The 16,295-nt window shown below is 41.3% G+C and overlaps 1 protein-coding gene across 1 annotated transcript in view; it reads right to left on the bottom strand.

The window, feature by feature from the left end:
* The window catches only part of Brinp2 (BMP/retinoic acid inducible neural specific 2), a 101,893-nt gene that overhangs the window by 13,352 nt on the left and 72,246 nt on the right, over positions 1 to 16,295 (bottom strand). The window contains exons 3-4 of the mRNA XM_028760569.1: positions 8,714 to 8,904; positions 7,344 to 7,552 (exon numbers count right to left, since the gene is read on the bottom strand). Of these exons, the coding sequence (XP_028616402.1) occupies positions 7,344 to 7,552; positions 8,714 to 8,904 (400 nt within the window). The remainder of the gene's footprint in view (positions 1 to 7,343; positions 7,553 to 8,713; positions 8,905 to 16,295) is intronic.

Genomic DNA, 16,295 nt, shown 5'->3' on the forward strand with positions numbered 1-16,295 from the left:
TACTGTGGATGGCTGTGATCTCATGATATTTTTTTTTCCTCTGCTAGACTGAATGTCAGTTCTACAGGAAGACAATCAGCCACTGAGAAGAAGAGGAGTGTCCCTTTGTTAATGGTGAATCAAGAATGAGAGTGAGGAAGAAATACCCTGGCATTATACCCATGTATAGAGCGGCTGGTGGCAAGTCTTATCTTCAAGAAGAAGGCTTGATCAGACTTCACTAGATCCCAGAGTTATACTTTTTTAAAAATCTCTATTCTGTTTTGAGATCATGTCTCTCCTCCCTGGATAGGCAATGAGAAAGGAAGACAAAAGGGGCCTGGAAAAGGGTCCCGTGTCAGGCACTGGCTTGTATAAACAGTACAGGCTGAGATAGCCCTGCTCCCAACCCATGTCATGAAAGGCCTTGTCTGTAAAGGCCAAGTCCAGAGAATCCTGCAGCTTTCTCAGTATAGGGGCAGGCAGCTCTGGGAGATTATTAAAAGGGCCCATAGAGGTAACAGAAAGTGCAGTTCACTCAGGCGCACACATTTCAAAAAGTGCCTCAGATAAGCTTTCAGAAGGGGAAAATAATTGTGTGCTAATTGGTCTGTTGACAGAGACCATCCTGCCTTCCAAAAGCCCTGATGCTTCTCGGGTTCATTAGCACATCCAGTTTTCCATAATACCAGACTGTGCAAAGCATCATTCCAGTGAGCCTACACCCCTCCCCCTTCTCACTTCCAGATTGCTACAGCCTTACCTGGGGTTGGGGGTGGGGGTGCGTGCAATGCTAACAGCAGAGGAAAATGGGCTTCTAATGGTGAGCAACACGGCTGAGGCACAAAGAGCACAGTGATGGTGTGTGTGTTTAAAAGGGCTTTAAAGTGAATCGCAGGATGCTGTAGCTTTTCCAAACTTTTTTTTTTTTCCTTTCCTTTTCTTTTCTTTTTTCAAGTATGGGCTATGAGAAACTCTCCCTAGAGTCCAGCTGGCTTCTGACTGGCTCTGTCCAGTCAGCTCATGGGCTCTTCCACCCCACTTCACCAAGTCCTTCCATATCCTTCTACCAAAAAGGTGGATTGTAACTATGAAAGAGGCCCTTTCTCTTTTTCTTGTGGTGCTGATCCTTTCTAGGAAGTTACACATGCACACAGCCTTTTATACTATGCACAATTTTCCTTCTAGTTGCATCATCTGGTGTCACCCAATCCTATAGCAGAGTTGGGCAAGGATGGCAATCGTCATCTTTATCATCCTGTAGAATGTGAGTGTAGTAACTAATGGGTAAAGATGACAGCCTGATTATCCAGAAGGGTTCCAGAGACTTCCTCATGTGTGTTTGCCCTTTGGTTGCCACCAAAAAGTGATCTGTAGGAGCTGGGGTGGGGTGTGGGAGTGGCAATGGTTAGATTGAAATATTGAAGGGAGTAGTTCAATATTTTAAAGAAAGAAGTAGCCACAATAGCTGAAAGCCCCTTGTACGTGTGAATTGAGTGGTTGGCAACTTGAGTTATGGAAGATACAAATGGAGTTCAATGACCCCTCAAGGTCATAGAAACAGTAAGCACCAGAGAGGGCTGAAACCCAAGTATTCTCACTCCACTTGCTTTATTTTCCTCTAAACTGTTTAGCCCAATTTCACCTTCTAAGCATTTTGTTGAACATCTTGCCACATGCCAGATGCTGTAAAGGGACTCGGTGGTATGTGCATACAGTAGAGCCCCTACTGCTTTAAGGCCTGTTGTCATTGTGAATATGGGGAGATGGGAAACAGGCATGCAAACAGACAAAATATAATGAGACAAATCCTATCTCAGAAGTATATGCTGATCAGAGCAAGCCTTATAACACACAGTGCTGTTTACTGGTTCCGGAGGGACAGACCAGAGGTTACTGAACTTACTGAGGAAGAGTGGAAAGTAACTACAGGTTTGTTTAGAGAAAGGACACAGGCAGATGTGCTGAAGAACTTTTCCTTCATGAAGGCAGAGCAGGTGAGCAGAGCCCTCCCCCTGTTAATCCCCACCCAATGCTAAGAGTAATAAATGAGGGGAAGCCCAGTAAGACTGCTGCTAAGGCATACTCAGTAGAAGGAGGCAAGTGCTACTGCTTAAGGGACTGTTAGCCACAAGGATGTGCTGCAGGGTGCATCCTGACTATTGGACCATCCTATGTGGGTCTATAAGTGCTAATCATTTAGAGAGAAGAGACAGAATCTGTTGACAGCCATACTACAGATCAACCCAGCAGGCGAGCAGAACTGTGAGGTGGGATACCAGCGTAGCCCTTTGATCCTCAGCCTAGCAAATGTCCTTGAAATCCGTACACCTCAGTAAAGACTGGGAAGAGTGGAAAAACTAGGAAATCATCCCTTTTTATGCATGGTTTTCTGAGTTGTATCCTATGGGGAGAACCCATTGTACTGCCAGCAAAAACCTTAGGTCAGTCAGTGCAGTGGCAACTGGATATTCATTTCACATTCAATATGTCCTTGGGAGAGTTAAAAAAAAAAAAAAAAACCTTCCAGGGATAGTGGTCCCTCCTTTGAGAAAACAGGCAGTGGCTGTAGCTCTGGAACCATCCACAGGCATTATAAGAAATGTGACTTTGAATACTTATCTTTCATTTCTCCATCATAAACTTCAGGGATATGTCTAGGAATTCATGGCAGAGGCTCTGCAAACCCTGCTGGGTGTATGAGCTGAAAGTCAACTTAGACCAATTATTTTTTTTCTGAAGAGCACTGACTGAGAGCTATGTGAAGACAAATACGGTAAAGGGAGATGACTGGCAATAACTACTAAATTCAGCTAATACAGAAGAAAGGCTAAGCCCATTCCTCTGGATACCAGAAACTAGTATTAGACCATGAATAAGGGTGTGGTCCTTACACTGATGGCAGATAAAACAGAAAGATAACTTTCTGTTAGGGTCATTGTCATCTCTGTACCCAAGGGAAGCTAAGCTGTTTGTAAGCCAAAGCCTTGGGCTTCAGAAAAGTCTGATAAACAGAGAACATAACATTCAAACAAAAGAAATTGGAGAATAAGGCAGGTGAGGATTATTTTTTTTTATAAGAAGAAACGTATTTCCAAACAAGAATCCAACGGAGTATGCTCAGAGTGTGAGCAACCTTTCCCAAGCCACAGATGTCTGCAATAGATTTAGTACCTGACTTTGCAGAAGTTTTAACAAGCCATCTTTATACTCATATTGCCTTGAATAGATGGCTGTTTCTTTCAACTAAATGTGTGCATAGGTATTCATAATACCTATGAGTATGAGTTGAGTAGATTTATCTGACACACATGCAAAATGGTAGGTCCAGAGACAGAGATAGACTGACTTTATTCCTTCCTTCCTTCCTTCCTTCCTTCCTTCCTTCCTTCCTTCCTTCCTTCCTTCCTTCCTTCCCTCCTGCCTCCCTTCATTCATTCCTTCCTCCTTCCCTCCTTCCCTCCCTCCCTTCCTTCCTTTTTCTTGCTTTCCCTCCTTCCATCCTTCTTTCCTTCATTCCATTATTTGACAATGGCTTGTTTGCTCACTTCCCACAACACGACAAGCTCTGTCCTCCTCTAGGGAAGGAAAGCTGAGTGAGACACAGTTTCTCCTACAAGGATCTCTTAGTCCTGTCTTTAAATAATCACGTGAGCTAGCAACTATAGTTCAAATAACAAACTTATTACTGGCAGAATGTGCTTGGAACATTGGAAAGCAAAGAAGGAAAGGAAGAGTCACTTGGGCCAACAGCTAGGCATTGGGAATAGAATGGAAAGCAAGTGTCAGGAAGTGATATATGTCTTAAAAACATATGGTATTTGGATATTCCTGGGTTACACGTGTGAGTGGAGGGTAAAACCTGGATGAGCAGAAAGAGGACTGTTTAAAGATGAGACTAGAAAGACAGCAGGGGCAGATCAATGATTTTGGCAGATCATCAATGATTTTGTTTTGTTAACAACAATAAACCCTTTCAAGCTTCAACTGTGTTATGATCTGGACAATCTGTACATTTATTTTTTTATTAAATATCACAGAATTTCTTCAAGATTGAAACTCTTCTAATGAATTAATAATTTTAGAGAGAGGGAAATGAGGTCCAAAGAAGTTTGGTGATTTATTCAAAGTCCAACCCCCATGCAGGGATGGGACTCGAACTCTTGCAGTGGTGCCTGCTTTCTTTCTGTTCCACTGCACTAGCATGCTGCTCAGGTACATGGGTTTGCCCTGTGTAGTGCAGATCCATAGAATCAGGGGATCCCACAGTGTGTACTCATGCTCATAGCAACAATGTATGGTGATGAGCTGAGAGAAGAGGAGGGGAAGCATTAGGAAAGAAAATCAAGTATGAGTTGAGAAGGATTTGGACCAAGAGACCAGAATGGATATGAAGGGAATTCGGTGGCAGGGAGTAATGATAGTGATGGACCAATGACCCTAGGGTAGGGTATGAGGGCGCTGTGCTACTAGAAGGTAATGAGATCTTTGAATTGTTGATAAAATATCTGCCTTTCATTTTCTGGTAAGAATTTTGTGCTTCTTCTCCAACTGTGACACAGCTCATAAGAGACTGAAGGATGAGGCAAGATCCTACAAAGTTCTAATATCTTGGTAAAACTCTCTCCAGGCTACTTAAAGTCCCTTTTCATCATCGCAAGCTGCATTAGATACCAGCTTCATAAATGAACCTTTTCATTCTGTTAATGGAAAGCCATCCTCCTCTCCCACATGCTCCCTCCAGACCTTATACCCATGTGATCCGCTACTTTCTCTTCAGTTAATTTCCACCACACTCCCTGTATGTCATGGCTAGTCCTCAGCAGTATCTCTATAACCCCAAGCTCTTCTTAAGCGTCCACTTTACCTGTTTTGATCTAACGACAGCTTCACTTCTCTGGGCATGTGGTTGCCCCTGCAGCCTTCTCTAGTGGTGGCTGTTCCCTTTCCCACATCTCATACTCCTGAGAAAGGAAGTGAAGCAGGTCTCCCATTGCAGCTCTTTACTACTGTCTACCCATCTCTGGCTCCTGGAAGCCATGCCCCCAAACTTACCACCCACAGCCTGTACCACGCCCACTGACTTCTGTATCCATCCAATAGCCCTTTAACCTTTGCTCCTCCTCCATACTTGGCTGCCTTCACTTGCCTCCTCATAGCTGTGATTTCACATTAGTCACCACACCTAAGCTATGTCTTAGACTTCATTGGTGTTTCCTCTATAACTGAAGTAAAAATCACTGCACCATACTTCTTCCAGTCTCTTCACACATCAGTTTTCAACCTGGGGCTTGAACGACTCTTTCAACAGGGATTGCATATCAGACATCCTGCATATCATATTTTTACATTTCAACCCATGGCAATAGCAAAAGTTTCCAGTTATGAAGTAGAGATGAAAATAATTTTATGGTTGAGTGGGGAGGTCACCACAACATGAAGAACTGTATTAAAAGGTTGAAGTGTTAGGAAGGTTGAGAACTACTTATCATCAGACTTAGCCTTTTAGACTTGACCTACTTTTTGTCACCTATAACACCTTTCTGTCAATGGTTGACTTACAGGCCTGAATCTATAGTATGTTCCTTGTTATATAATCTTAACCCATTTGTCTTTTTCTTTCCATTTGTCCATATATGTGCCAACTTTCCATCTAGTGCATACCTGTTGGTATGTGGAACAATGAATAGAGCTGACAAAGCTCACCCAACTCCAGTGTTCATCTCATATTGCACTTATGGCCATGAATATCACATGGGTCCCTAGAGCTGCCCTGAAACCCACTATGTGTATCCACTCAGGTGACTTGCCTCCATCCCAGCTCTGAAGAGACCATGTCGCTCCCTTTAGTCAAGGCTTTTGCTTCTTGTTTAGCTGAGAAACCAGAACCAAGCAGAGAAGAAAAACACATCTTCCCACTGTCACATGCTACCATCCTTCAATAGGTACCCTCACACATTCTACATTGTTCCTGACACAAAGAGTGGAGTGCTTCTCTGTAAGACCTGTCTCTTCACTCTTATATAGAATGTCAACACATTCAATTAGGGACCATGCTCTTGAGATTACCTTCTCTCTCTCTCCTGCTTCATCACTTCACCACTTTCTACCACCATTATTCTACTAATATATGGGTATGCTAGAATATCTCTCATCCTGAAAATAAAAACCACTGTGTGGCTCTAACTACTCTCCAATAAAAACTCATTCTCTAATTTCCTCTGCAGTGAAAACATGGCAGTTCCTCACTTTGACTCTTATCTTGAATCCATTCCATTCAATCAAATGTTTCCTTCATGTCACTAAACCTAGTCCTCTGAAGGATGTCAGTTACCTCCAAGTCACCAAGTCTCTGGATTTACTTGCAGGTTCACTATTTGAACATAGGCTTTATGAGTGTAGAGATTTTCATGTTGTGTTCTAGGTATCCACAATAGTATCTGATATGTGCTAAATACTCACAAAATACTTATTGGATTAACTGGTGAGTGAACAAAATCACCTTGCTCTTTCAGATGATATGAAAGCAGCGGAAGATAATTTTGATGTCTACAGACCACCTTAATTTTATACTTAGGATTTTAAAACCCTGGCATTCCCAAAAGTGTTTTCAGTCATTCATTAATCACAGGACCCTTAGCAGAAATACCTGACAGGCTAATTAGAGCAAGGGTTGGAGTAGAAAATGTAGCTATTAAAATCATAACTATGGATCCCTTAAAGACATGCATGAAATCATGAGATTCTGTCATGCTCCTGCTAAAACTCCTACCTTGCCTACTGATCAAATTCCTTTTTATAGCCATGCCATCCAGTCTAGCCTCCTTCAGAATCTCATCTTGTATAATGTCTTTCTGTTTACCTCTCTGCCCTCAAAGGTGCTTCAACAGGCATTAAGCTTGCTTGCTGACTTGGGGCCTTAGCACCTAGAATTTTTTGTTTGTTTGTTTGTTTGTTTGTTTGTTTAACTGAAATAGTCTTCTTCAGTTATACACAACCAGGCTTCTCATCTTTCAGGTCTCAGTCTCACAGGGTAAACCTTGAAGAGCCCTTCCTGACCAATCTAACTAATAGTAGATGCCCCCTCCTCCCACCTTAGAAAATGCATGCCATGCTTTTAAATGGCCCTCTAAAATAGACCCCTTTACAGTGGAGGTTGCAACCTCCACTAGGATACAGTCACATCTTTGACAAGAGCAAATCAGTCTGTTCAACCTTTCTTCAGAGAATGGGTGGGCCAACCATTTCTAAGGACTGGCTGAGATGCCACCAGAAAGCTACTGTTTCTTTTTGCTCATATGGCCTGGCTGATCTGGAACCATTTAAGGCTCTGGCTTCCCTGCCAGGTGCTGGCAGGCTGTTACCTTTATGGCCCCTGTGGCTATTTGGATATGGTGAAGTCTGCGAAGTGTGCTCTCTCTGTCAATGAAGTAGGAGGCCGCCAGCTGGTGCAGGGTTTCCAGAGACACTGCAGAGCTGTTCCCAGTGCCCCCAACTACAGGGACACCTCCTGGTGTTTCTGACTTTCTGCTTAGTTTCCTCTTGTCGACAAAAATGGTCAGGGACTCTTCTCCTATAAGAAAAACATGAACTCATTAGTGAAGTTGTCAGCCCCAGAATCCCCTGCCATTATGAAACTGTAGCCCTTGGGCAGGGCAGATAGAGTTGAGAGAGAGCTTTACCCCTGCTGTGGGTCTCTCCCATCCTTTCCACTCTGAGAGCTCTCTTCTCAGACTGTGTACAGGGTCACAGGCCTCCCTGCCTGGGAGGCCCTCCTTTCTTAGCTCTTAAAGCCTCCCAAAGCTTACCCCTCAGCGGTGTCTCCATTTAACATCCTCTATTGATCTCCATGGCAGGCAATCTCCCTCCAAGGGGGAGACACAATTCTCCCCTCTCAAGTTGTTTATAAGAAGCCACATGGCTATTACTGCTTCCAGGGAAAGGGCAAAAGCTTTGAGGCTATATTCCTCTTTTCTCTCCATCAAATGCTCACCACCTGCCACTTGCCAGCAGCTGGCCTCAACCCTGGGGGAGTTGCATTTTGCCTACTGCACACTTAACTAAATGTTATGATAAACCCTTCATTCTTTCTTCCCATAGCTGGGGGAACTCTTGTGATCTGTGATCCTGTCCAGAGTCCATGCTCCATTTTGCACAGCCCAGTCCCCATCACTATTCTATTAGAGGAAGATTCACCAAGTTGTTGGAATTGTGGTTTGGCTGGGTTACCAATATTCACAGTGAGGAAGGAGTGCTCAATGACTCAATGAACATCTATCTATTTCTGTGCCTACGTAGCTGGCTTTTGTAGCCACAATAAGAATTAAGAAGTGGAGAAGTCCGTGGGTTAGATGGCTAGTCAAAATAAAAGTAGGAGCGCCCCCTGCTGGTATATGGTTAGTAGAAACCTGTGTGAGTGTGTGTGTGTGTGTGTGTGTGTGTGTGTCTGTGCATCTGTTCCTTGTCCCTGTACCCCCACCTCACCCACAGCTTCCTTACCCTGAAACACCCTCCCCTCTGGATGACACCTGCAAGAGAATAGAAATGTTCTAGGGTGTTTTAGGTACAGAGAGAATACACTGCTTTCCAGTGCACCAGAAAGAAAATATTTCTCAGGCAGAAATAAGCTAAGAAGGAAAAAAGATACAGAGAGATAAGACAATATTCAACAGATCATAAAAGCTATTTTCAACAATGGAACAACAAGTTGATTGGGGCTAAGGATGCTGCTTACCTCCAAGAGTAGCAGAAAGTAAGAAATGAGTGCCGTACTTTTTGATGAGGTTTTCAGTAACCTGTTGCAAGTTGGGTCTCCTTCCCAGGAGGCGGATGTTGCGGACAAACTCTGGGGCGAGAGGCAGGGGCAAACTGAAGAAGTCTTTCCTTTCTAAGGCCAAGTTGTTCACTTTCCAACGGGCAAACTCCCTGCAGGGAAAGCCAAGGTGTGAGGAGAAGCCCATTGTATTTCAGAAGCAGAAGTGTGAAGTTTAAAATAAAGCCTCCTCTGCCTGAGGCCTCCTCTCCTCCAGTGTCCTTCTCACATGGTAGAGAACCCAGAGGAAGAGGCTTCTCCTCTGGCTGATCTTTTCTGGTCTAAGAAGCTGCCCTCCACCAGTTTCTCCTCCCAGCTTTCTTACTGGACAATAGTAACTCGACATCTTCCCAAGGCAGTCGCCCTGCCTCACAGAGAAACAGAAAAAGTATATATTGGGCATTTGGAAACGATTTGCAGAGAACTGACCAATCAGAGCTGTCATACAACTGGTGAGTTACATCTTCCATCTTTCTTCAGTTGGTGCTCACTTCTTAAAACTGTAAGGCTGATCTAGAAAGAACAGTGTTTCAATGTGTGGGTGGGGCTCAGCTCTCTTCACACCCTTGGAGATAATTACCTTCCCCATACTTGTTTATTTAGCTCATATCGATTGATAGCACATCAGAAATTAAAATTGAGAAGATTAAAGTTATCTATCCAATATTGCATTTGAAGTTAACAGTAATAAGCCCATTACATATAACAAAATCAATGCATTTTATAGCTATAACTATATGTACTGAAACAAAACAGATTTGACAAGGAGAGCATATTGCTTTGCAGCTTTGTAAATCTTTCAGATTTGCTTGACAAAACAGTTTCATTGTCATATTTGGTCAATGTTCAGTTTGTCATCATAATTGTGGACTCTTAAGCTTGGGACTGAACTAAACTAAAGGAATAGCTATTTCTTAAAACTTGTTTGAAATCCAAAGTTTTTCATTGGAACAGATCTTTAGACCCTTCTTGACTGAGTAATAAGGCACACTGGACATCTAGACATACCTGTTCACTGAAATATGCAGCTCTTCAACCACCTGGCTTTTCATTTCGTAGTTACTAAAACATCACTAACTGCCTCAGAAATGCCCTTAAATACCGGGAAGCTGACTAGCTCATAATGATGAATGGAACTTTTCTAAGATTTGAATTTTCATATGATAACTGAAATTTTATTTTTGCTAATAAATACCATCAGTTTTCCTCTTAGGAGCTAGCCTGCTTTTTTTTTTTTTTTTTTTGAGAAAATGTCTGCCAAACACTTAACTCTAAATAACTATAGGTTGTCTGCTACTCTTGTTTTCAAGAAAAATAGAGTTCTAGGAGAAAAGTTGCTTGCTCAGCTTGCAGCCCAACCACATATGTATTTTCCCTTGAAATCGCCATAGTTCTTTAGTAGCTGCAGACATGCCCTGTGTGCACTTCCCCATCCATCACATGGAACATTAAAAAGACATGTATCCGAGGTCAATATTTAATGCTGTTAGTACATTGTGCTGCTTTAGGACATTCTTACTTGAAGCTGGCATATTTTGTCTCTGTCTCTGTCTCTGTCTCTGTCTCTGTCTCTGTCTCTCTCTCTCTGTGAGTGTGTTTCTGTGTGTGTTTCTTTCTCTCCCCACCTCTCTGTTTGTGTGTGGGGCTGTGTGTTTAGTTCATTTCTATAATGATGACCAGCACCAGACTACCAGACTCATTTAGGGTGAGTGTTTTCCTTTCAAATACATTTTCACTTTATTTTCAGTTTATTTACTGTTTTTTTTTTCTCCCCCACTTTCATTGCAAATGCCACATGGATCTGGAAAGGAACCAAGAAGATCACATTTTAAGCAGCCTGGTTCAGATGTCTGAGTTTCTTTATAAACACATCTAGGGATGCACTCTCCATGATTTGCTCCTCACCAGTGCATTTGGATCTTGAAGAGGAAAAATTCCAGATGAAATCTTTGTCTTGAGCTGAAATTTAAATAATTGTAGGAAACGAGTTTTTCACTCTGTCCCATATTCCACTCCCATATTACACCTCCTGCCTTGGGAAGCACAGGATGTAAAGTCTCCATGGAGCCCTCACTTATCTCAGTCCTGATCATTGTAAAAGTACATAATCTTGGACTAATCTTCCCTTCAAAGCCAAGGAATACTTATGATGGAGCAGCAGAAAATAAAATAGATAAAAATAAGTACATGGAAACCCATGTGTAATCTGAGCCTATAGAAGTTGCACCCCATCCCCTCGTATGAGATCAAGGCTCAAATAGAAAGGAGGAGCATATGTCAAACATCACTAGGGGAACAAAGGGAAATGGTGACTAATAATTCACGGTTTCCAACTCAGTCTTTCAAATTTTTCACAGCGTAGCTTTATTTATCGAACTAGGCAAGTTAATAATAATATACCATCAGTTATTTCTTTTGTGCAGGAAATGTTAAACTTTAATTAAAGTACAGAGTATTTGTCAAAAGCATTTGCTATCCTAAATCCCACTGCAGGGTGAAGAACAGTTGCCTGATCTCATTTGTGGATGGCTGGATGGGAACCAGTATCCTCTCTTTGGCTAGAGGATAATTGCACTGATGAATCATAAAATCAGATTACTAAAAACAGAAACAAAACATAATCAAAAGAAAATCCTCAGGGTCATCAATTCTAGCTCTCTGCCTTGGGATAAGCTACATGTCGACTTTATTAACTACTATTTTTTTTTATCACGTTATCTTTCTAGATTCAAGGGTGAAGAGGAGACATTTTTCTGTCTTCCATGATTTTTTAAAGTAGTCCAAGCCAACCTTTCCTGGCAATTTAATCCAGAAGGGCTTCTTCCCCCTGTCCCCCACTGATACTCTTGGACTCATTACCACCTGATATCATCTATTTTCCATTCCTTCTCTTCCCATTAGAATATAAACTCTACCAGGTAGGATTTCTTCCCTGCTATTAACTATTGCCAGCATTAGAATCATATTAGCCATTCTTACAACAGAACAATAATAGATATTCAACACCATTGTGTTGAGTAATCGAAGGAGACATTCTCCATGCCCTTTAATATCATAGCTTTTGCAATCTACTAGTTTTCAAATTAATGGGAAATTGATTTAAAAAAATAGTTATAGGAAAATAACCCAGGAAGCAACAATCAAGTAGCAATTGATCTGACATGAAATGAATCATTTAAAATGTGTGTATCAGGAAGTTAAATTTTATTTATAAAAATATAGGAGTATAATTTTGTGCATTTCAAAAATATAAATAAGTCAGGTAAGTCAGGTATGATGGTGTGTATCTACAATCTCCGTACTCAGGAGGCACAGGCAGGAAGCTTGCTACAAATATGAAGCCAGAATAGTCTATATTGTGAGATCCAGGCCAGCCAAGATTACATAGCTAGACCCAGCCTCAAATAAGTAGTAAACACTGCCAGCATATTCTTTTTATTTTTATACTGTCTGGGTCCTCATATACCATCTGCAGCAGACATGAACAACTTCTTGTGGCTGTCCACTGTCCACATGCAAAGCCTCGTACATTAAAAGTCTGTCAATTGAGACTGTTATGTTTAACACTCAGGTGTCAATAATCAATATCTCCATTCTGCTACAGTGAGCCTGGTAATTTCTACCATTCATTATGTTAAAGACTGGCCTAAGAAGCCACAGGCTTTAAGTCATGCACTTTTGCTCAGTTTGACATCAGCCTTGGAAAATCTGTTTAAAGCAAGCCAATAGCTACAGAGTATTTGACTTTAATGGGGAAACCGAAGCTCAGAAAGCTGAGGAATTGTCTAATGTCACAAACTGGAGAGACACCAATGCTCTTAGAAGTGGAGGAAAAGTTTGAGTACCTTCTGACAAACTTCTCCAGATTATGATATACATTGAGGCAGGAAGACTGCCATGAATTCTGGACCAGGATAAAATAGAATCAAATCTTGTATCAAAAAGGTGGAAAAAGTAGAGGGAAAGGAAAGGGAGAAAGAAGAAAGAAGGTAGGAAGGAAGGGAGGGAGGGAAGGAGCAAGAGAGGAAAGAAGGAAGGGAAGAAAGGAAGGTGAAGGGAAGAAAAGAGAGAGGAAGGGAGAGAGGAAAAGAGGAAGGGAGGGAGGAAAGGAGGAAGGGAATAAGAGAAAGGGAAGGGAGGGAGAAAGGAAAGGAGGAAGGGAAGAAGGGTAGGGAAAGGGAAGAAGGGAAAGAAGAAGGGAGGAAGGGAGGAAGGGAGGAAGGGAAGGCAGAAGGGAGGAAGGGAGGAAGGGAGGAAAGGAGGAAGAGAAGAAGGGAAAGAAGGAAGGAATTGAGGGGATAAAAGACTCTTTAGAGTCCCCAATGAGGCTGTTCATAGCAGGATAAATTAGAAAAACAAGTCTTGACACCACAGTACTTTCCCTGTTGTTTGGAAGACTTGGGAAGCCTTTGCCATATTTGCAATCTATTTGTAGCAGACTCAGATTCCAGCATGAACCTTAGCTGAGAAAATCACAAAACAAAGATGCCACAGTTTGCCTAAAAGAATATAACCAGCTGGTAGCAGAACCTGAGCAAAAGGAGATTACGCTGACCTTCTTCAGGGTGATGGTGACAGGGGCAGGAACTGGAGCCCAGAAATGTTAAGCGAGTAACTCGGATGGAGTCACACAATCAGAAGGAGGCCTGCTTAAATCTCAGTGGTGGTGGTGGAGGTCAACACTACATTGCTTTTCTACAGTTTTGTCTTCCTCTGTGTCCCTGAAGTATGTACTCAGACTCTAATCTCTTTAGAAAGTTGGCTATCTTCTAACAAAAAATAGTGTCATTACAATTCTTTAATTCAATTTTAACTTTTCAATTACAATTTTCAATTCTTTAATTATTTAAACAAAACATGAATTTACTATATATTGAATACAGTACACCATTTATACTATGCCAAAAGCTTTTTTTTTTTTTTTTTTTTGGATAAAAGTAGTTTCCTTATGCCCATTTGTAGGAGAAGAAGAAAATCAGGTTCATATACAAAGCATCATGGGAAGAATCAGACAAAGACCTTAATCCATGTATCACATGTACTCAGGAAATCATAACACAAAGTAACACATGATCTAGAAGAGTGAATGGCATTGTTGTAGAAAACATTATGAACAAACAATAAAGAAAATGGCTAAGACTTGATGAATTCTTACCATACGCGAATATTCTAAGGTTCTTAAAAGAGTTATCTATAAAATATCCCTATAAGGGGGAAAACATAATTATCTTCATCATGTGGACAGTGAAATGAAGGCAGGATATTTTAATTTACCCAGCTGGTAACATCCAGTAAGTGGCAGAACCAGAGTTGAAACATTCATTGTTTGGACAAGCATTCATTAAAGAAGCTCACTGGATAAAGAGTTCATATCATGGGACTACAGTTACAAAAGAGGTAAAATGCAGAAAAGTCAAACACGCTCCTGGCATCCCAGTGAGGTATTGCTGTGTCTTAGATGAGCTTTGCCTCCATGCGGCTTTTTATTATTTTTTTCTAAAAAAATATTTGATGGTTGTAATGGCAATGTTAAGATGTTAAGATGTAGTGGAAGGTTAAGAATGAGGGAGGGAGGGAGGGAGGGAGAGAGAGAGAGAGAGAGAGAGAGAGAGAGAGAGAGAGAGAGAGAGAGAGAGGCGCTATTACTCTCTGACAGGACTATGATAGTTCTCATGAGTGTGTGGATAGTTTTCTGGAAGTCTGTTTTGGAAAAGATTGTCCCTAGTTCCTCTCACCCTTGACTGTCCCTTCTTGTCTTGTTCAGTGATCTCTTCCTCCTGGATTAAGTTCCTCCATGATGCCGTCCTTCATGTCCTGCAGCCAAGTGGGTCCTTATCAGCTGGAAACTGCCACCAGCACCATTATCCTCTGGAACTGTAAACTACATTAGCCTCTTTGCTTTGTAACATGCCCAGCTGCAGTTATGTTGTTACATTAATGGAATACTGAATAATACAGCCATCAATTTAGAATTAGGTGCTAACTACAAAAAGGTTCCGCCTCCAAGGATCCAGAAACCATGCACTTCTATTCCAGTCAATTTCTTCCCAGACCTTGAGGAACTTCATTGATATGAAATCATTGGGGAATGTCTGTGACTAGAGTTTAAGCCAGAATGTAGTAAAAAATGTGCTTAAAGAACCTATTAACCTGTTTTTTTTTCCAGCATCTAAAAATCTCAGAAGACAATACTGGAATGTAGCCTAAGCTAGTCAAAGCATAAGTGTTCATTTTCAATTTTTCATTTAGTAGGTTTTTTCCAGTAATAAAATAATCAAGACTTTTTCCCCCAAGAAAAGAATGTTTTCTATATATCAATTAAATTAACTTACAGTGCTTCAATTAAGCCATCATCTTTGTTTCAATTAAGACATCAAGTAAATCTCCATTCCAATTTAGCCATTTCTCCTAAAATCCTTCTCCCACTGTGTTTGTTACTGAGTAAACAGTCTGAGAAAGAAAACATTTCAAACAGCACTGTAGTCCTAAGGAAAATTCTTTCAAACATCAGAGGACATTGCAGAAAATGTTTCTGCGTTGAACCAAAGGGTGAACAGAGCTGTTCAAGGTGAATGTGGAGAAAAAAAGGCATCCATATGCATTTCAGAAGGGTGTTTCAGTAGATGGCTATCATCAATAGAAGCTCTCTGTATTCTCCACCTCCTTCTAATGCAATCAGGGCTACCTCTAACTGAACAAGAGCTGCCAAATGCCCAATTAATATAAAAATAAAGTCACCAATAACAACTAAGAAAAGATCCAGGAAGCATGAAATCCAAGGTATCATATCATATACCATATGCCATACACAGCCATGTGTTCAGACATTTTTAAGTATAAACCAAAAGATTCTAAAGTTATCACTATTATTTTTGTCCCAAAGTGCTTCACACTAATGGCCCAGGTTGTCAATAAATCATGGCTGGTTCTTCCCAGTTGTGCAATGATGGTTGTACATGAGTTTAGGGAAAGCTGAATCATACTCATGCCAAATTCCAAGCAACAGAAACTTCAACAAGCATTTAGACTGAGTTAGCTCTGAGCCAGCTCTGCATTTGAAACCAAAATGGGGCCTCCATTGAGCTCATTAAATGACTACAGGTTGTCCTAATTTAAAAATTGTAAATAGAAAGTGGTGTCTCCAAGTTATTACCCAACAGCACCATGTCCTGTATATCACAAGGTCAACAACAAATCTGCCAGCAAGAGCCTCCCTGCAGGGTCTCACAGCATCTGAAGATGAAAGATTCAGAGAAAACACAGCTGGGGTCTTCCACCCAGGTGCTGTTTGCACTTAAGCACCACATTTTGGGCTTGTAAACTGAGAGCATCGATTCAGCCCCATGAAGAGCCATTAATTATGAAGGTTTTCTACCTGTAAAGTCCTAAGGGAGAGACATTTAAAAATAGAGTTTTCTGGATAGATAGGTGGGTTGGTAGGTAGTAAGGTAGATAGATAGATAGATAGATAGATAGATAGATAGATAGATAGATAGATAGATAG

The sequence above is a fragment of the Grammomys surdaster genome, unplaced genomic scaffold (genome assembly GCF_004785775.1).
Source record: "Grammomys surdaster isolate TR1022 unplaced genomic scaffold, NIH_TR_1.0 130, whole genome shotgun sequence".
Taxonomy (NCBI): Eukaryota; Metazoa; Chordata; class Mammalia; order Rodentia; family Muridae; genus Grammomys; species Grammomys surdaster.